Source organism: Malus sylvestris, chromosome 11, assembly GCF_916048215.2.
Source record: "Malus sylvestris chromosome 11, drMalSylv7.2, whole genome shotgun sequence".
NCBI classification, from domain to species: Eukaryota; Viridiplantae; Streptophyta; class Magnoliopsida; order Rosales; family Rosaceae; genus Malus; species Malus sylvestris.
This window is the reverse complement of record NC_062270.1, coordinates 40,435,148-40,457,283: the sequence shown is the minus strand read 5'-3', so window position 1 is coordinate 40,457,283 and position 22,136 is coordinate 40,435,148. Positions and strand designations below refer to the sequence as shown.

The 22,136-nt window shown below is 38.8% G+C and overlaps 3 protein-coding genes and 1 long non-coding RNA gene across 4 annotated transcripts; 1 reads left to right on the top strand and 3 right to left on the bottom strand.

Moving 5' to 3' along the window:
* Positions 1–1,349: 1,349 nt before the first annotated feature.
* On the bottom strand, positions 1,350–4,213 carry LOC126588906 (exocyst complex component SEC15B-like). The gene is given in 2 exon segments (XM_050254057.1): positions 1,350–4,049; positions 4,051–4,213. Coding segments are annotated over 2 exon segments (2,547 nt in total). The 5' UTR covers positions 4,093–4,213; the 3' UTR covers positions 1,350–1,544.
* Positions 4,214–7,904: 3,691 nt separating this feature from the next.
* On the bottom strand, positions 7,905–11,147 carry LOC126588730 (uncharacterized). Its single transcript, XR_007611577.1, has 3 exons — positions 10,812–11,147; positions 8,352–8,400; positions 7,905–8,267 (listed from the first exon to the last, which is right to left on the bottom strand). It is a non-coding gene; the product is annotated as an uncharacterized LOC126588730 (long non-coding RNA).
* A 525-nt stretch (positions 11,148–11,672) lies between these two features.
* Positions 11,673–13,684, top strand: LOC126589444 (60S ribosomal protein L18-2-like). The gene is made up of 4 exons (XM_050254730.1): positions 11,673–11,749; positions 11,856–11,945; positions 12,052–12,363; positions 13,338–13,684. Exons 1-4 carry the CDS (start codon positions 11,747–11,749, stop codon positions 13,494–13,496), a joined length of 564 nt encoding a protein of 187 aa, XP_050110687.1. The 5' UTR covers positions 11,673–11,746; the 3' UTR covers positions 13,497–13,684.
* A 317-nt stretch (positions 13,685–14,001) lies between these two features.
* Positions 14,002–16,285, bottom strand: LOC126589443 (uncharacterized). The gene is made up of 3 exons (XM_050254729.1): positions 15,766–16,285; positions 14,569–14,807; positions 14,002–14,472 (listed from the first exon to the last, which is right to left on the bottom strand). Exons 1-3 carry the CDS (start codon positions 16,228–16,230, stop codon positions 14,226–14,228), a joined length of 951 nt encoding a protein of 316 aa, XP_050110686.1. The 5' UTR covers positions 16,231–16,285; the 3' UTR covers positions 14,002–14,225.
* Between the last annotated feature and the right edge of the window lie 5,851 nt (positions 16,286–22,136).

Genomic DNA, 22,136 nt, shown 5'->3' with positions numbered 1-22,136 from the left:
ATTATAATTTAACAGCTACTAACCCCGTCATTAGAAATCCACAACTAAATCATCAAAAACATAATAATACTTTGTTCATGATAAGCCACGTATGATACTATGATAGCAAATTAAGGCAAATTAGTTCTATGAAAAGAAAAAAATAGATTACAAAAGCAAATATTTGTGAATATTAAATTATATATACTATACGGTTTGAATGCGGGGACCTTTATAATTAGGGACACCTAACCACCTTATTTATAATTGTTGAATGAGTTTAAATTTTGAGATATATCCCTCTGTTCACCACTCAAATCTCAAAATTTAAACTCATCTAACGGTGAAAATGAACACATTCAACACGGTAGAACCATACAGCTCCTCATTCAAGAACTCGATTGTTATCGATCACTCTCATGCGAGAGTGAGAATCTACCAAATCCTTGTAACCGAAAAACAAAAGGCCGTATCACATTAAAACTAAGAGAGTTGGGAACTGGTCTGTACAACAGTGAACTGAAATTAACACGAAGCTCTACGATAAAGAAAATAGCATCGTCAACATAGTTCCGGTTCCATTTAGAACCGATAGAAAATGGTAGATGACAGCAAAATCGTAAGACAAAGACTAAAGCAAGGTAGTTCAAGCAACAAAAAAGCATCGATATCACGACTATTTTTCAGTGTAGATTTTTAGTCATGGTGAGCAGAAACAAGAATTTGAAAGCACTATAGACATCTCGCAGTCAAAAAAACCGGTAAGCTAGTGTAGATAACCAACTATCGGAAAACTAAGAGAAAAGGAGCGCTTGTAACTTACAAACATAGAAGGCAGCGATTTATAATTTTTCCCGTGACAAAAGTTACCACTGTTGCTGCATCTTCTAACCTCTCAAAACACTCATCCTTTGAGAAATTATGCCATCTGCAAATAATATGTAGCAGGAAGAAAATCTTGACATAAGATCCAGCAACAAAAAAATCATCCCAAATGTAAGCACTGAAGCAGAACCGTATCAGTTTATAAGTTAAACGAGACTAGCTCTGGTGGTAAGTGGAACAGTTAAAATCACAAGGTCATAGTTTATCCTATGGGCGTCCATATAGCCGATATAAGCTAAAATTTACATCAGGATACAAGCATACAGCATGGTTTAGGTCCAAGACTAATGAGATTCACATCCTAATTCAAATAAGGAGGGTATATATTACATCAACAGAGCCGATACCAAGTGGTACTCGAAGTAATTGGGTTCCACGGAAAAGGGAGGAATCTTTCTTGTTGTCTGCCCCAAAAAAATTCAATTTTCATAGATATAATGCAAATCTTAAACCACTTCTAGAAAAGAAAGCGATACAACAACGAATGAGTAACTACGAGCCTGATACATTCAGAAGAATCTTTGCATGTCCCATGATATATTCCGAAGACAACAATTGGCATCCGCAAATAACAAAGTTAGCACCAAACAAAAAATGAAATAATTTCAATCACAATCAACAAGGGAAATTGTAGGGGAGGGGGAAAGGACAAGGATCATACGTACAACTATATAACAAAATCAACTCACATCCTTGAGTCTCTTAATCAATGCATCTAGAGATTTCTTCTGGGGGTTCTGCCTGCTTCCCCGGCTACCAAAGGTTCCAAATCGCCGCTCTGAAGGATCCCTCAACTTTTCTGAAATAAGCACTACTTTTCTGTAGTCCAAGGTATTGTAACTCCTCTCCCTGATTACCGGATTAAGAAAATTCTCTGGATGATTGCTTAAGAGTAAGTTAACTAATTGCCTCGACTCAGCAAGTGCCGTTTTCAACTGATTTGCTTCCTCATCTGAGAGTAGAGGAGCTTGATTATCTGCAAAAGATTCCAGTAATCGAATATCCACATCAATGCCCATAATTGCATGTACGGTAAACCTCTTAACTGTGTCCCCAAGTAAAGCCCCTATTATCTTCTCCGATATGTGAGAAAGGACATCTTGCAAAACTCGTTTGAGAACCTGAGGAGGCAATATTTGCTGAGCAGTGGAAACCAGAGTTTCCAAATAAATGATCACCTCATTCACATATTCATTCCCGTTCGGCCAAGGCTCATCGGCCATCCAGTTCACATTCTCAATCAACGTCATGAACCCATCCACTTTTTGTTTAAGCAGCCCAGAGAGCGTGTCTTCTGCTGCATCACGGGCTTTGCATAGCGGAAACTGCCTCCGCCCCCTCTCTACCATTCTCAAGGGCACTCCAGAAAGCTGAGCAGCATGTCGGAAGAAGAAATCACAAGCTCGCTCCATGACAGCCATATTAGCGGCTACTTGCATTGCCTGGGAGACCCCATGGATAGATGTACTGATAAGCTTCAAAAGAGCCCCATCCAAAACCTCACTCAACAACCTATCCAAATACTTCTTCACAACATCAAAGAAATCAAGCTGCCCGCCATACGACATGAAACTCACAGAATCCTCAATAAAGGACCTAACAATGCGGCAACAATCAGGCACTGTCGAACTAAATGGTGCAACATATGGAAAAGCCGGTATGATATCAGACGTCTGTATCTGAAACGAAAGAACATTCATGGAATACTCATATTCTCTCTTCATCAACATCTGATCGAATTTGTCAGCCGAAAGAGCTTCAGCAATCTGTTTACGACAATCCGACAACAACAGCTCGTGGTACTTATCCCTGTGTTTGCTTAGAACATCAAGCAACGGGTCAACCAAATATCCATACCGACGCAACGTCACACCTAACAAGCTCACATAGTCCTTAATCAACAGCAAATGGTTAGCAGTTTGCATCCTGGAAAACTGATCCTCTAAAACAGAACACATTTTACTCACAGCAGCTTCCCACAAATTATCAACCTCCAATTTCGAAATCAAACCGCCACCGGTCCTCACAATTCGATCCTCCACGATGAAAAATCCGGCGATTTGCGCAAAGAAAGTTTGATGCGATTCAAGAAACGGAGTCATGGAAGATACCTGAAAGTCAGAGGTGAGCTGAAGCTTTCGATTCTCGAAGTAATATTGCTTGAATCGGTCTTCAAGCCCCAGAGTCTGGTGTATATGATAGGCTCTGTACAAGGGAGTCAAATCAAATCCACCTCCGCCATTAAAACCATCATCTCCAACCCCACCGCCGCCGAGTCCGTCGTCGTCGTCCTCTTCCAAAGCGTAAACAGTGTCTCTGAGGCTGAGGCGGCTCTGCTCCTCAGCTTGCCGCTGCTTGATTCTCAGATCCTCTTCCCGCTGCCTCGCCGACGAAGCTTGACCGATCGCCAATTGACCGAGGTTCCGACTCACCACGCGGATCTCCACCAGCCAATCGCCGAACTCCTTACTGACCTTCCGTTCGATGTGCCACCGAATCTCTGGAATCTTCTTCTCCAGCATCCGCTTGAGCGTAGACGACGGCGTTTTGTCCAGGAACTCGGACTCGATTGTGTCGACGCACTTGAGCGCCATGTAGAAGTTGCTGCTGGAGAGATGGTGATTGGATCGGGAGCAGAGCTCCATCAAACGAATACAATTCCGGACCGATTCGAGCGCGAGGTTGACGTTTCGGGATACGTTTCGGGCTTCGACGAAGGCGTCGAGGGAGGAGAGAAGAGGGAGGCCGACGGACTGGAGCTTGGCGTTGGAATCGGAGAGGGAAGACTTGAGAGAATCGACGTCGGAGAGGAGAGATCGAAGGTCGTCGACGGCGAGGATGAAGTCTTGGTAGTGGGCCTTGCAGACCTCCTCGATTTCGGACTCCTTGGATCGGGAGAAGTGGCGAAGGTGCTGGAGCAGCGTCTCGGGCTTCCCGGAAGTGAAAGCCTTGCGGACGAAGGGGCCCACATCCTCCCCGTTGCAGATGGCGGAGGAGAGGAGCAGCTGGTCGAGTTTTTCAGCCGAGTCACCGTTTTCCGCGGTGGACGGAGCCACTTTCCGCCGAGACATCGTGGGCAGCATCGTGGCGATGAGAGAGAACAGGGCGCGGAGAGGATTTAGGGAAAATGGGAGAGAGAGAAAGAGAGAGGGGGTCGTTACATGGACATTTGGGGATTTTTTTTTTGTTTGACGGAAATACCACCGAGAACGAGGGAAATATATGCATGAAGGTCAAGGCAGGTAGATGCCGGCGTTTGAAGATTGATGTGGGTAGTTTGGTAATTAGAAATTATGGTAACATTCAACGGCGGTTCGGACAGAGCAGCGTCCGATGACTGAGGTGGTAATAGAGTGGACCAAGGTGACCGGAGGGACGACAATGAGAAAAACTCTGTCTAGTGTTAACCGTTAAACATCTTTTATTTTAATTTTTATCTGTCAAATCAAATGAATTAAGAATATTAAATGTTAGAAACTAATAAAAACGTGCGAGACATAAAAATAAATGTGTAGATAACATCATCTTTGTTTAATAAGCAATAATTCAATTATGTTTCGCATATTTTATACTTTAAGCTATTTGATCGTTAAATTTTTTATCAAAAACTTCCGAGTGTATGAAACCTTGAATCATATATTGAACAACTACCGGTAATTATCATTCAATATTGTAAGCAGAAAGGAAGAAACTTGTGTCGAATATACATTGTTTTGTGACACACTTAAAGTTATTTATGATTTTTGTTACGAATTATAATGTAAAAATACAGGAAGTTGGAGATCGAACTTTGTTTTAAGGAACAATATAAGATTTGAATTCTATTGTTAGCAGTTATTGTTAGTGTGTGATTGGTAAATACTTACATAAATTCATACCATAACTGTAGTTAGGTGTGAGATCATTTCGACTCGAAATTGTAGGTATGTCCTGACATTGATAGTAACAATCTCCTTCAAGACTTTTTGTTACAAAAAAAATATATATAGGGTTGGGTGGGTTTGGTTGGTTGGATTAGGTTGGATCGGGTCAGTTGGATTACAACAAACACCTGCATGTTTTATGGTATTTGGCGTCACCAATTTTACATGAAATTTATAAACCATGATTATAAGTGTCTTGGTTGTGTGGTATATTTCCTGTTGTCATATTTTATCAAACATTTTTTTGTATTTATATGAATATTTGGTATTACTTATAGGGTGCGTTTGTTGCGCCGGACTGTCTCGGACTGGACTAGCTGCCGGGACTAAGCTGGACTGGCTTAGACTGGACTAAGCTGGACTAACTTAGTGAAGCGTTTGGTGCAGTCTCGGACTAAGAAGCAGGATAAGAAAAACAGTACTGTTCACCAGATTTGTGTTTGCTTAGACTAGGACTACAAATTTTTGCCATTGTGTAATAGAGTAAATCTACAAATCTCATGATATGGGTTAATTGGAGCATATTTTTACCATGTATATTATGAATCTTAAAAAAAATTGACAATTGTTTTGTTTCTATTACCTGCTAATAGAATTGGGTTTAATTTGCAAATGTAGCTTGATTTAAACTCTATCACCCAACAGAAGAAAAATAATAGTGGCCAATACATGCAACTTCAACAAATACAAGTACATAAGATCTCCATAATTTAGAAAATCCTAGTTAACATTAGTTAACATTAGCCAAAATAGATCTCCATAATTTACAAAATGGCTAGTTAACATAAGCCAAAATACTAGTGCAAAGCTAAGTTATAAGTCATAACATAAGATTGTATGATTAATAAAATACATCCATGTTAACGTTAATAAAATACATCCATGTTAACATTAGCCAAAATCCTCATCCGCTTGCGTTGTCGCTTAAAAACCTTTGGACGAACACTTTCTTGAGTTCCGGTTTGATTGCCCTGAACACTCCCACATTTTTTAGTTTATCCAAAATAAGAGACAATGCATCAATTTGATCCATAGGAGAGAGACCCATTGCTTCAAGTTCATTAGCTATGTCAGTATGATCTGCAGTACCTTGAACTAAAGCTTCAGTTACCATTTGCATCCTCTTCCCACTTTCAACATAAAAATCTTTCAGTCCACTGATAATTGCCTCGGTTCCATCAGTTGAACTTCCCACAGCTCTTTTCCTCTTTCTTTGGCTATTTTCAGATGGGGTGCTTTGTTGGCTTTGTTGGTTCATTGAAGAAACAAAATTATCACCTCCAATATCACTTTCACCAACATGATCATGACTTTGTTCCTCCACCATTTGAGCAGGGGTTTCGGCTACATTACCCGTAGCCCGATCTTTTCCAAATATATATGCAAATCTATCAAATAGTGGAAAAGGTTTGCTTCTCCATCCATCGGCTTCTTTATTTCTCTAAGATTATATCAACATAGCAAAACTAAAATTTAGCATGCGTAACAAATATAGCAGCAAGAATATAACTAATGCATAAATAAAATAGGATATGAACCTGCACATAAGTTTGCCATGCGTCATCACTGTCAACTTCAACGCACTTTTTGACATCATTCCATGCAAATCCACTTGTGTTTATCATGTCAATGACCATACTATATGTTTTTTTCCATTTCTTCAACTTGGACTTAATATGTGGATTTGCCTTTATATTTGAATGAGGACATAAAACATTGACAGCTTTTGCTATTTCAACCAAAGTACCTTGTTTGAAAGCACCGGTGTCACACCGTTGCTTCCGAGCAACAAAATCCTCAAGAACTCCGAGTAATACTTCTTCCTCAAATGCTTCCCATTTACGCATTCTTCCTTTTGGCTCTTGAGTAGCATTCAAAAAAATTTCGTTATCCATACCTAAACAAAAAATATTTTAATGAAGGAAAATACCATACAAATAATCAATTTGCATAATATCCAATCAACTTGCATAATATCCAATCAACTTGCATAATATCCAATCAACTTGCATACCATCCAATCATTGTGCTAATATTTAACAAATGCATGATAAAAAGGAATACTAAAATAAAATGTTATCATTAACACATATAGCTAGTTCGGTTGCTGGTTCCTAATTGCTCTCCACTCATTATACATTTCCTGAACCATATCATTCCTCATTGCAGTCCACTGGTCCGATGTTTGAACACTACCAACATATTCACCTTCTTCTGTATTTTGTCCATCTTCTATTATTGGCAAATTCTCCATTGGATCTACAGACATCTCTTGCCTAATAAGATTGTGTAGTAGGCAACAAGCGGTAATTATTCGACCTTGTGTCCTTATCGGATAGAAAGATGGACTCCTTAGTATCGACCACCTTCCTTTTAGCAAGCCAAAACAGCGTTCAATTACATTCCTTGCCTTAGAATGCTTCATGTTAAAATATTATTCCTTATTAGAAGGTGTTCGTCCCTCCCATTCAGATAAATGATAAGGTATTCCTCTATAGGGTGCAAGGAATCCTTCACCATTTGTATAACCACCATCTACAAGGTAATAACAACCTAATGAAAAAAAAAAAAAGACCTTATTAGTGTTTTGTAGTTGACAAACAGAACTAAACCTAACTTACAAAGTTGAGACTAAGTAATAGTCTTACCCGCTAGTACCTTAAAACCATTAGGCCTACTAATTGCATCATGTAGCACTCTAGAGTCTGATGCGGAACCCTCCCACCCCGGAAACACATATATGAACTGCATATCTCCTGAACACACACCTAACACATTAGTTGCGACTCGACCCTTTCTTGTTCGGTATCTTGGTTTGTCAATTTCAGGTACATGCACATCAATGTGTGTTCCATCCAATGCTCCCAAGCAATTCTTAAAAATAAAAAATAAAAAAGTTTTTGTTAATTTATACAAAGGGAATGAAGAGTTAAAGCTTAGGGAAAATGAAAAAAATTTCTCATCATACCTTAAAACATCGCCACCTAGGATCTGTAGAATCAATAGGCACAGGCTGGGGGACTTTTAGTAGGATACCTTGTAATCGCAAAATTCCTTGCAATACGCTATTGAAATACCTACTTATAGTATCTCCCGACCTATAAAATCTAACGCCAACACTACGATTCTTAGTATGATGTGCTAATATTTGTAAAGTCATACACACCTGTTCCTCTACAGACACCAAACCATCAGTTTTTACCCTCCCATCTTGACGAAGTAAGTCGCATAATATGCCAAAAGTCCTTCTATCCATTCTCAATTCGTTGACACATTCAGTATCAGTATTCCCTATTATACCATTCAGATAACACAAACTAATCTCTCGTCTAATAAGTGAACAGTTAGTCAATGTGGGTCGTTCAACATGTCTCTGTTTGCCACGTAGCATTATCACCACAAGAATCGTACAAATACAAATTGTCTCCAAATAAGACATCTCTAACAATAAGATCAATAAAAGCTTCATTCGATCCATATCTATCCAAACAAAAAAAAAACAATAGTATGAGGATTTGCTATCATTCCTAGTCATTGCATGTGAAGAGGGAAATTAAAGGACACCTGTAATGCAGTAGCCTTAGCCTTAGCCTTCTGTTTATGCTCCTCTTCTCTGCAACAAACAACCACAAAAAATTGCAATTCAGCATCAACCCCACACCATACAAAACATTCACATTGTAATATCATGGTTATAAACCAAGTACATACACACACACTTATGGACAAATGTGCAAAATACACATACATACTCACACTCACACTAACACACACACACGGACATACACACACACTGCACACACACTGCACACTGCATACATACTGCATACATACACACACACACACACTGCACACACACACACACACTGCATACATACATACACACACACTGCACACACATACACTGCATACACACACACACTGCACATACACTCACACTCACACACACTCACACTCACACTTACACTCACACTCACACACACTCACACTCACACTTACACTCACACTCACACACTGCACAGTCACACACACACACACACACACGGGGACAGAGTGCAACACACTCTTACCCTCACACACACACTCTGTTTTTATACTCACACACACACACACGCACATACACACACACTGCATACACACACACTGCACACACACTGCACACTGCAAACATACTGCATACATACACACACACACTGCACACACACACACACTGCATACATACATACACACACACTGCATACATACTCATACTCATACACACACTGCATACATACATACTCATACTCATACACACACTGCACACACTGCATACATACATACTCATACTCATACACACACTGCACACACACACACTGCACACACACACACTGCATAAATACACTACACACACACACTGCATACATACTCATACACACACTGCACACACACACACACTGCACACACACACACTGCATACATACCGCATACATACACACACACACACACACTGCATACACACTCACACACACACTGCATACACACACACACTGCATACATACTCATACTCATACACACACTGCACACACTGCATACATACATACTCATACTCATACACACACTGCACACACACACACTGCATACATACACTACACACACACACACTGCATACATACTCATACACACTGCACACACACACACACTGCATACATACCGCATACATACACACACACACACTGCATACACACTCACACACACACTGCATACACACACACACACTGCACACACACTGCACACTGCATACATACACACACTGCATACATACTGCATACATACACACACACACACACACTGCACATACACACACACTGCATACACACACACACTGCACACACACAGTGCATACACACACACTGCATATACATACACACTGCAAACACAGTACATACATACACACACTACATACACTACACACACACTACATACACTACACACACACACTGCATACATACACACTGCAAACACAGTACATACATACACACACTACATACACTACACACACACACTGCATACACTACACACACACCCTGCAAGTACACACACACTGCATACACCCTGCATACATACACACTGCAAACACACTACACACACACACTGCATACATACACACTGCAAACATTACACATATACACACACTACATACACTACACACACACACTGCATACATACACACTGCAAACACAGTACATATATACACACACTACATACACTACACACACACACTGCATACATACACACTGCAAACACAGTACATACATACACACACTACATACACTACACACACACACTGCATACACTACACACACACCCTGCAAGTACACACACACTGCATACACCCTGCATACATACACACTGCAAACACACTACACACACACACTGCATACATACACACTGCAAACACTACACATATACACACACTACATACACTACACACACACTACATACACTACACACACACACACTACACTACATACACTACACACACACACTGCATACACTACACACACACACTGCAAGTACACACACACTGCATACATTACACACACACCCTGCAAGTACACACACTGCATACACCCTGCATACATACACACTGCAAACACAGTACATACATACACACACTACATACACTACACACACACTACATACACTACACACACACAGAGACACACACACACGCAGACACACACACACAAGCACAAAGTACTCCCATTGTTGAAACCCCAATTTTTAAAAATCGAAAACAACATGTGGGTAGGACTTCCAAGTTTTACAACATTGACATCCTAAATTCCCAAGTTCCATCTCATCTTATGAAAAGCCCAAATCCTAATTTCAATTTCACCTAAATATCAAAACCCTAATTTATTCAAGTGCAGATCTCTATGATTCAAAAATTATCAAACCCAAAACAATCAAATCACATAAAACTCAGTAAAATTACCTTCTACAACACAAATACATGCAATTAATAGAAGAATCGAAGTTTACCGTACAACTCAGATGAGGCGAGCAGATGCAGAGACAGGAAGGCGCTCAGAGGAGGGTGAGGAGGAAGAAGATGAGAGAGCACGGCAACGAAAATGAGAGGGAACGTAGAGATGAGGACGAGGGAAGACAGGAGGAAGGGACGAAGGGACGAAGGGAAGGCAGAAACTCTCTCGGTTTGCTCTGGCTTACGAATCCGCTGGGTTTTGGGGTTGCTCGCGAAGACCACCTAAGGAGGTCTTTAGTCCGACCGAGTCCGGCTTAAGCTCATTAAAGCTAATCCGGTTGCACACCAAACACAGGACTATAGTCCTGTCCAGTCCAAGCCTTGCTAATCCTGTCAAACAAACGTGCTCATAATGGTCAGAAAGAAGCTGAAATGTGGTTGTGAGTCTTCTCGACTTCTTAATGGGTGGACTATTGTGGCTTGGCCAGCTGGTTCCCTTTGTAAAAGAAAAAAAAAATTTGTTGTTATATGCATTTTACATATAGTGAATTATACGACATGTCCTGAGTTCGATTCTTAGCGTTGGTGAATCACACGATGATGGTCAGAAGAAGGTTGAAATGCCTTTAGCTTCTAAAAAGATAGACTACCGTGACGAAATCACTAAATGCTCGTATCTTTTGTTAAGTTTCACCATCTCTCACTATTTGGACAAATCCGAAGAACTATAATACCAAACAAACATGAAATAAAATTCCATGGTAACAAAAGTGATTAAAAAACATTAATAAAAGAAATGGAAATTACATATGGGCTCGTGGGCTTGAAGAACAATAAAAACAAACAAAGCCCAAAAACCCTTGAAAACTGAATAGAAAAAGACCCATTTATATATAAAAACCTAAACACAGTACCATGTTCGGCTTTCCCTGCAAACAAACCCTACAACCCCCCGCCTCTCTGCCTAAAGAGCATCAAAGGAGCAGCCGTAATGGTAATCTCTCCCTCCAAACCTTAACGCCGCCGTCTCCATTTCCTCCTCCTCCGTCCTCTCTCTCTCTCTCTCTAACCCTCGCTCCTCCTCATGTCTGTATTCGCAGGGTATCGATTTGGTCGCCGGTGGCAAGAGCAAGAAGACCAAACGGACAGCCCCAAAGTCCGACGATATCTACCTCAAGCTCCTCGTCAAGGTCCTCCCTCGAATCCAAATGTTTCTGGGTTTTTGTTACTGATTGCGTTCGTGTCTCTGAATTGTTTTTTTTTGTGGGTTTTATGTTGTCGGATCTGTGTTTTCAGCTGTATCGGTTTCTGGTGAGGAGGACCGGCAGCAAGTTCAATGCCGTGATTCTGAAGAGGTTGTTCATGAGCAAGGTGAACAAGGCCCCTCTGTCCCTTTCCCGATTGATTAAGTACATGACCGGAAAGGAGGGTAAGATTGCTGTGGTGGTCGGGACTGTGACCGACGACATTCGGGTTTACGAAGTTCCTTGTTTGAAAGTGACCGCTCTCAGGTTCACCGAGACCGCCAGGGCTCGGATTGAGAAGGCCGGCGGCGAGTGCTTGACTTTCGACCAGCTGGCTCTCAGAGCTCCTCTTGGCCAGAACACGGTATGTTGATTTTTTAGTTGCATTTGAATTGCCGTACATGTGAATTACAATCTCTAGGAGGATGTGTTAGATCTCGTTTGAATGTGCTTTTAAAATGACTTAAAACACTTTTAAAAAAAATGATCTTTCGATTCCAAAAGCAATATAAATGCTTTCTACAAGAAGCACCACTTATGTGCTTCTTCCAGGAAGCATTTTTAAGTGTTTTTTCAGGATTTATTAGCATTTTTACTAAGGATTGTTTCCAAAAAAAATTTCACCAGAAATGCTTTCAGTCATTTTAAAAGCATATCCAAACGAGCTATTCGTTGTTGAAATGACTTGAGAATTTGTGATTTGGTTTCTAGTGTTTTAGTTGGAATTGAATGCTCTATTAAGCTCTTTTGTGTATAAGTCTGCACGAAAAACTTGCCTAGAAGTAGAATCTTTTGGAAAGTAGCATAATCTTGTAGTCTTTTAGTCATAAGCAATTTGAAATCGTGTTAGTGCTAGCATCGAACAATGGTTATATGTTTCAAACCTGTAGTAAATGTATGTTTCTGGGTTCAGAAATGGGTGCGTTTGTGTTTTGGGCTGTGCCCTTATTAGTAACGGATATGTTATGATGGCAATCGTATTGTGGTAGATAGTTTACCGGAGCTTTGATTAGTGGTCGTCGTGTAGTGGACTGTTTCATGGTGATGAGAATCATGAAATACGTGCCCCCGTATGTAGGAAACATATGGTAGTGAAGTGAAGTGAATAGAAGGTGCAAGAGAGTGGTGTGTAGAATTTTCAGCCATGAGCAATACTTTTGGTTTAATTATATGCTTGTGGAGTTTGCGAATTTGTTCCAATGTATTCTAACATAGCAAATCAACAAGAGTATTTTGTTTTGTAAAACGAGACTCATTCCCTTAGGCCGTTCTATGTTCTGATAGATCTGTTTGATGATAGAGTTACGTTGATTGATAAATGTTAATCTTTTTCGGCAGATTCTTCTTAGAGGACCTAAGAATGCTCGTGAAGCTGTGAAGCATTTTGGACCTGCTCCTGGTGTTCCACACAGCCACACCAAACCCTATGTGCGATCAAAGGGCAGGAAGTTCGAGAAGGCCAGAGGAAAGAGAAACAGCAAGGGTTTCCGTGTTTAAGCATGAGTTATCTCCTTATTCTCAGTCGTGTTTTCTTCACTTTTTGTGTTTGATGCACTCTTATGGTATCGATAGCTTACCTGCATCTATATTTCGTTATGTCTACGACTTTTTTAGCTTCGAGAGGAAGATATTTAGATGTTTGAAGGAGATGTTGAGATTTTGTTGAATTCGATTTTGGTTCTCAACCGTGCTTGTTTACTATTTTTTGTATGGCAACTACCATATTCGAAATTACAGATAAAACAAGGGAATTTTAACGAAAAGTTTCTGGTACTGTTGAAATGAAAAAAAAAAGAACCTCCGGCGTGATAATACCCTACCTTGCCCCCCATCATCGACAATGAGGAATTTCTTTTCATTGGATCCCTATATTGGTTCCGTCTTGATCATGCTGTGTTTTTGGTACATTGAAAAATCTCCTGTAATCGCTATGAATGACAAGAGGGTATGGTAGGTGCCCTAGCAGTCCGATTAGCGTAACAGAAAAAAGAGGCCAGAAGCATGATTGAATCTAGACCCAGCTCTTTATTTTCATCATTACATGATGGGGATGATTATTACAGAACCAGCAAACCCGAAGGACGAAATTATTCGAGATAAGGAGCACAACACCATAAGGTCGCACCGTATTTCAGACATCATCACGCCTAACCTGTAATTGCGTAGAAGTAACTGCAAAGCGAAACAAACTGCGGGAAGCCGGCTAGCTGATCTAGCTAACAGAAATCAGAACTTCTTGATGAAGTCGTACACATGCTGACTGACTTCGTCGGGCTTCTCCTGGGCAATGAAGTGAGCTGCATCTTCCATCACAACCACCTCTTGCAAAAATGGCACATCCCTTTTGAAGCCACCTTTATGTATGTAGGCCTGGACGCCTGGGATATTGTAGGCGATGTCCAGCTCGCCCACGATAAACTTAACCGGTACCTTGATTTGTAGCCCTGTCCATGGTCCGGTAAGCTCCCAGGTTCTGCAACAACGAAGAAAATACGAAATTATTTCCAGTCTAAGATCATGCTTTTGATAAATCAAGGAGAATTCAAAGGGGTATGTGGTATGTACATACAAGTTCAAAGCTCGATAGTAATTCAATCCTCCAGTAAATCCCGACTTGCTGAACTTGCTGACAGTATAGTTAAGATCCTCTTCTGTCAGCCAAGAGGGCAAGGTTACTGGAGCAGCCCAAGATTTTAATCCTTGGTCCTTAGGTATGCATGGAGGTTTTGGACTGCGGCTGGTGAGAAAACGTTTCATGACCGCTGCAGTACCAATGCTATCAAAATCTCGTTCAATCTCTCCGGGTTCCTATAACACAAACAACAAATTTTCAACAAAATCAGGAAGAAACAAACTTTGACATATTCAGTCCTTCACATTAACAGGGATTACAAATTAGTCCCGATGGGTCAGATTAATTAATCAGCAACTGTTTTCAGCATTGAAAATACTCCAAAACGTGAATATATGAATTGGCTATGATAACGCAATATTCTACTCCAAAGTAATCTAAACTACAGGAAGAGGGATTCAAACTCGTTTCCATTGGGAGCACATCCGCCAACGTCTGCAAACCAAGATTATATATCAAAACAACAGCAATCAGTAAATCTGATTGCCTACACAATACTAACTACAGTAAACTGCGTATAACATCAAAGTTACACCATAAAGGGTGACCCCAAGCCAACAAGGCTCCCTACTTTGCGAAGGTCAAGGGAAACGTGCACAGCCCTACCCTTGCTTTGCACTACAAAGAGGTTGTTTCCACTATTTGAACCTGTGACCTTTATGAGCAACCTTTCCGTTGCTCCAGGCTCGTCCTCCAAAAGTTATATTACACAGGAAAATGCAGAGATTTGACTATCTCCGTATGAAATGAAACAATTTTAGAACTTTACTATGTTTAAGCCCTCCCATTAATGGAATATGAACATGGAAAAAGATAACCAAAAACAGCAAAACTAGCACAACTTCATCTTTTGTATAGGAAATAAAGGCAATTGGAATCTGACCAAATTAATATCGTATGCTAAATCGCAAAAAGATTTGTTGCTTGGCATTCCGGCCGGAGGTATTCCCTCCCCTGTAAGTGAGAGGTATTAGTTTTGACTGTCGTGAGCTGGATAACTGAAGGATTGTGTAACTTAGTCCAAATCCTTCGCCTTGGTGCGTAAATATATAGTTGAATAAAATAATTAGCAAAAGATTTAAAATTTTCAGATCAGATCGAAGCAGAAACTAAAAATGAAAGGAGTTTGATTACCTGGAACCTGCAAATGTAATAATCATCGCCAAACAATGCCCTGAAACCATCGACGGGCTTCCTCTTTGGGTTCCTGGGACTGAAAGCGATGCTCATGTTGACCAAGGCTTTCACCCGGTCGGGGCGGAACAGGCAGAACCACCAGGCCATGACGGCGCCCCAGTCGTGGGCAACCAGGAATACTTGGTCAATACCCAGATGGTCAAGCAGCCCGATGAGGTCTCCGACTATGTGCATGGCCGTGTAGGACGTCGGGGACGGCGGCGCGTCGGTGTCACCGAAGCCTCGGAGGTCGGGGGCTATGCAGCGGTAGCCCAAGGAGGAGAGGGAGAGAAGCTGGTGGCGCCAGGAGTACCAGAGCTCCGGGAATCCGTGAAGGAAGAGCACCGGTGGGCCTGCTCCGATTGAAGCTACGTGCATGTTTATGCCGTTTGTGGGCACCGTCGTGTGCTCGATTTTCTCCATTGACTCTGGGTGTGTGTGGCGGCTCTCTGTTCTGTTGGTATACAAAGATATACAAATACATGCTTATATAGCAGTCGTATGGCGTTTTGCTTCGTCTTATCAGATGGACGGGTCTTTACAATTTGTCGCTTACCCTTCCATTTCAGAAAGCGAAGCCAAACGTCGCACGACTAATTTTATCTTTTTATCTTTTTTACTTTCCAGGCATAATTGTTGTTCACAACATCCATTTTCACCTTCCGCCTGTATTTGTTAATTTTTGTTCATTGATCTTCTTCAACTTTTTATATCATTCGGTCAAGTATGAGCACAATAAATGGGGGTAGTGTTGTTCACAACACCCATTTTTTACTTTCCATACACATTTGTTAATTTTTATTTATTGATCTTCTTCAATTCATTATGTGCGAAGGTCATAAGTAAATAACGATGTGTGAAAGGTAAAAACTGGTGTGTTGATAGAACTACCTTAAATTGTTCCCCTTCATCTTCTTTAATTTTAGTTTGAAAAACTTTTGGTACACTTCATAGTGTGTCCTATTGTGCACTTCATTTTCAATTTTTATTTTTAATATAATCGATATTCTATACTAATTTATACTAAAACAAATTGATAAAGTTTTGTACTCAGACAATTAGGAGGTTATATCACATGTCGTTATGTGTTTTAATTTAATGTTAAAGCTTGATTACATGTAAATTCTTCTCCAAATCGAATGACCGTTGATTCCAAAGAAGTCCATCAGCAAACATTGGTACATTGTACGCATGATTAGTTAGCTTCCTGAATTTATGTGCTAAACATGTAGTGGTTGGTTGTCATGTTTCTTTGTCCCTTCATTCATTTTCAATTGAAATGTCCGAGTTGTGGAATCAAATTTACAGTATCATGTAATTTGACATTGGTACATTGCACGCATGATAAGTCAGCTTCCTGAATTTATGTGCTAAACATATAGTGGTTATGCGTTTTAATTGAATCACATAATATAATATAATGTGTGGTTAGTACTTTAACAGCTCGATTACATGTAAATTCTTCTCTAAATCGAAGGACCGTTGATTCCAAATAAGTCCATCAGCAAACATTTGTACATTGTACGCATGATAAGTTAGCTTCCTGAATTTATGTGCTAAACATGTAGTGGTTAGTTGTTTTGTGCCTTTGTCCCTTCATTCATTTTCAATTGAAATGTCCAAGTTGTGGAATCAAATTTACATTTCCATATATGACAGTTTTCTTGTTAAGAAAGTTAAAGCTCACCGTAAACTAATTGAAAATGTATGTAAGAGTCTAACTTCTCACAAGAATATCCATGTGTTTATAATTTTGGGAATTTTAACAAAATACTTTCGGTACTGTTTACTTTTAATAAAAATGACATTTTTACTCTAAAAAGTCACTCATGGTACTATTCACTTACAACACATTTTTGTCATTTTGATTAGAACTTAAAATTTTCAAACCATTTTCATTAATTTTCTTTATAATTTTTGGTGTATATAAATATAATTGTTTAAGCCTAACACGTTAATAAAAACGGACTTAGATTGTCTGCCCTCCCCATCTCATACAATTCCCATGTCCTCCTATATTTTGTGGTCACGATTAAGCCACGTCAACATTTTATATTGATTTTTTTATAAAAATAATAAGACAAAAAACAATTAGAATGTAAAATGTTAACATAACTTAACTGTGACCACATAAATAAAAGAGCATGAGGAAGATATGAAATGAGAATGGCAGACAATCCATATCTAATAAAAACACATTTGTTGACATGGAAGCAGGTGGGATGTCAGGCACAATAAATGGAGACACATGCTTTGATTCAGTGATACATAAAGATAGTTAAAGTTTGACCATAAGTCAATCGCCAATATTAAAGTAATCCAACTCTTCCTAATACAATATTATTTTATGTTTGTTGGTAGTTTGCATGGTAGAGAAATGCTAAGGATATTATTTAAAAAATGAGATTCTCAATAGAATTTTTGCCACCTTATGATTTTCGTATAATGTTTTAAACTATTGATACGAGAATTGACGTTAAAGTGTGAGGTGATAAAGAATCTATTAAGAGTCTCACTTTTGAGTGAACCCCTTTAAGCCATCTCTAATAGAAAAGAAAGTCCAAAAGTCAAAATATGGTACGAGTCCAAAAATTAATCTTCAACTGATGTCTAGGCTATAATTATATGAAGCCACTGCCATATTTTACGAAGAAGGCTAAAGATCGAAAAGCCAAAAAATGGTTTGATTTGCCTAAAAACTCATTTCCAACCGATAACTAGACTATAATTTTATGAAGCCCCCAAGCAATTATTTGGTTAAATGGGCATCAGGCTAGCCAAATGTAGCCCTCTTCTTAGCCTTTTTTTTTTTGGCTCGGCTCCTCAATTGTAATAATTGATTCAAATTCAATGGCTAGATTTGAAAACATCTAAGGGTAGTTTAATTAAATGAACTAATAAAATTTATAATATAAACTAAAAATTAATAAATTATTGAGAGGGTTATGTTTAATCCCTTCGTTTTGAGATAGCATATGACTATAGCCTGATACTGTTCAACTAAAAATAAGTTTTGTAGGCTATAATTGTGGATAGGGCTATATTAGCCATTTCAATTGGAGATGACTTACTAGACCATTATATTAGCCCTTTCAAATTCAAAGAATAGATTTTAAAACATCTAAACGGTAGTTTAATAAATTAACCAATAACTTTAAGGGATAAACTTAAAATTAATAAATTATTGAGGAGGCTAAGTTTAGCCTATTAAGTTGGAGATGGTATAAAGTATGACATGATACTGTTTATTTAAAAATAATTTCTTACGAACTATAATTTTGAACGAGGTATTTTTAACCCTTTAAGCTAGAGATAGCCATAGCATTTTTCCTGCATGGCATGCATGAAGTGGAAAGGACAGCATTGGCAGTCGTCACCAACATTAACAATGAACGTGAAAACATTGTTCATCTGGGGAAGCAGGATGACCGGGTTTGGCCAAGTGTGCATGGTACCAAACACTGATTCACTGAATTGAATGCAATCAATATTTATATTTTCTAGATCAATATCTGGGGAGCAAACTATTAGTTGTTTGGGGACAGTTACCATTTGGTGCAGAAGGAAAAATTAGTTGTTAGGGAGCAAATTTAATTAACGCATTCAGATGAGTTATGCAGAAGGAAAAATTAGGTTCATGATTTATGAACATACAGTATATGGGCCCAACTCACATATTGGCAGGCTTCAGTCTTCAAATCTTATGGGGTTATGTTGGGGGAGTGTATTTCGGCCCAAATCAATCTAACAAGCTTAGGCATCCCACCTGCACTTCTGCATTTGTTGACGCAGGCCTATTGGCTTGCTTATGTCCTCCTTGGTTGAAGAGTTGAGGTGATGTTTCACTATAAAGAACTTTTACAGTGGGTCAAAAATTTTGAGTTTAATTATTTTGATTCTTATAAATTGGGTCGTGCCTCGACCCCAATATAGTGACAGGTTCTATGCTTTCCCCCGAATTTCATCACTTCCAGGCTCAAGTGCATGCTCATCCATTTTCATTCCGAAGGTGAACATTTCCTTAAGTGACTGTAACTATTATGGTGTACATTCAATAGTTCTTAACCAACCCTTTCTCGCCGAGCTGAATTATAATTTCACGGTAAGTCAGAAAAATTGACTTCCAATATAATTGAGTTTAGTTATTCAGTGTAATAGATGTGTCTCACGAGATTAAGTTGTAAAATAGTGCTCCGAAAACTACTAAACTCACGTCTCTATAACTATGCTAAATAGATCAAGGTTAGGTTGCATAATTGTTAGAATCAAACTCACTTAAACAACTGTGGAAGACATAAGTGATAAATTTTGGCTCTATGGATAGATTCTGAAAAAGCCCCGCATTAAAAGCCTGACCAGACCTTGAACCAACAAAATAGTTTACTGTGACCACCAAATTCAAACGTGATATTACTAATTCACTTAGTACGTTGGTTAAGATTGAATAAAACTCTGCGTAAAACTGTGACAGTCAGCACTAAAAACTCCTCTTGCCATTAGAAAATACATATCGCATTAAGTATCAAAATGTAGAGCTCGTTCATCTAATCTTAGTGGCGGCATTAGAATATGCATGCCACTTGTGCCGCCCACAGCTTAAATTCAACATGGTAGCAACTAGCAAAACCAAGTGCTTAAAAGCAAATATTAACTGAATCCGCTTACTGAAAACTAACAAGTTGCACCGCGGAAGCTTCATTTGGTTGGTGGGGGCAGGAGTTGTGAAATATTATGTTCTTTGTTGCCATCATGCACAAATTTGGATTATCTCCTGACTTCATTGTCCAGATTTTAAGGATTAAAAAATTCGGACTATTTAAGAGAGAAAGAGAGAATCGCATCTTTAATTTGTGTTGGGTGGATATGCGGAATGAGTTAATGAGAATTGTCAGATTCAATTTGAGTGGTCTGAATTTGCTGCTCTTTGGACTTCAGGTAATGAGATCCGAAGAGGATCCCTATCGATCATGCACGGGTCTCCTCTTTGTTTCCTAGCCATGTCATCTTATTGTTTGATGATAATATATACATATGTATATATAATCTTATGGATTAGATAGAATATGAATGATTCAAGTTGATGATGAAAGGCTACTATATACATTATATTCCTGATCCACTACCGTACTACTGCCATATTGTAAGATAATTCCCACCCATTTTATGTTGATGAAACTTTATGTCTGAAGTATCTAATAGTTTAGAAAAATTTAAGTATGACAGTCTAATTTGTTAAATTGTTGAGACATTTTGATCGCAAAATAACAAATAACATGATGTGTTCTTGAGTACCTTTAGACGCAATACATGTGCAACTTTCAGTACACACAGTTCACCTTTATGAGAATGACCTGACCAATTCGTTGGTGAAGTTATCCATACCGATGATTCTCTTTATTAAAATACCCCTATGATTTCATTGAACATATGTTTTCTATCTAGTTCTCATGCATGCATCTTTTATGTGATACACATGATGTGTATGATATGCTGCATGACAAATGAGTCAAGAAAACTAATCGGAATATATTGGATATTTCAAAACTTGGGAAAAGTTCATACACATCGAGACATGCATGCATATAAGAGAAATAACTTTACCAACAGCAGCTAGCTTTCGTCGGCTTTTTCATGTTTGGTTGATTCGTGTTGTATCGGTTTTAGCAACAGCCGCTATATCTTTCATGCAGGGGTTGATTTAACCAACTAATCACCCATTAAAACTTGGACAATCTGCGATAGATACGTGGATCAAATAATTAAAAACATTCAATTTTGTATTTGTATTAGAGGTTTAAAGTTCAATTATCTTGATACCTCAATATCTCTTGCATATAAAATTCGGATGATCTTTTGACAAAAAGGCATATCTTAGAAGAATGATGTGATAATAATCATGATACTTTATCAATTTGTTCTTTTTATATCAACGACAAAATAATATTTAGTTTGATAATCTTTGAGTGATAGTTAAAAAAAAATGATGCATGTGGTCAAATAACATAACCAATAGAGTATTGGGTTCCCATTCATGCATTTCGGGTTCGAAAATTTTTCTCTAAATTATTGTAATAGTTTGAAACCCTCATACTTCCTCTTAATAATAATAAATTAAAAAAAAGTTTAAAAAAGATTCTAAATATAACATATTTATAATCACAATTGAATGGCAAAAGTATTGATCGTTCTTGTAGTTTGTAAGAATTTTTTTTAATGTACCAGAAACATGCTTCAGTATATCAAGTGTTATAATACAATTAGTTAGATTGTTTTTTTAAATTTCTAACCAACTATATTACTACAGTTAGTCGACACTTTGAAACATCTAA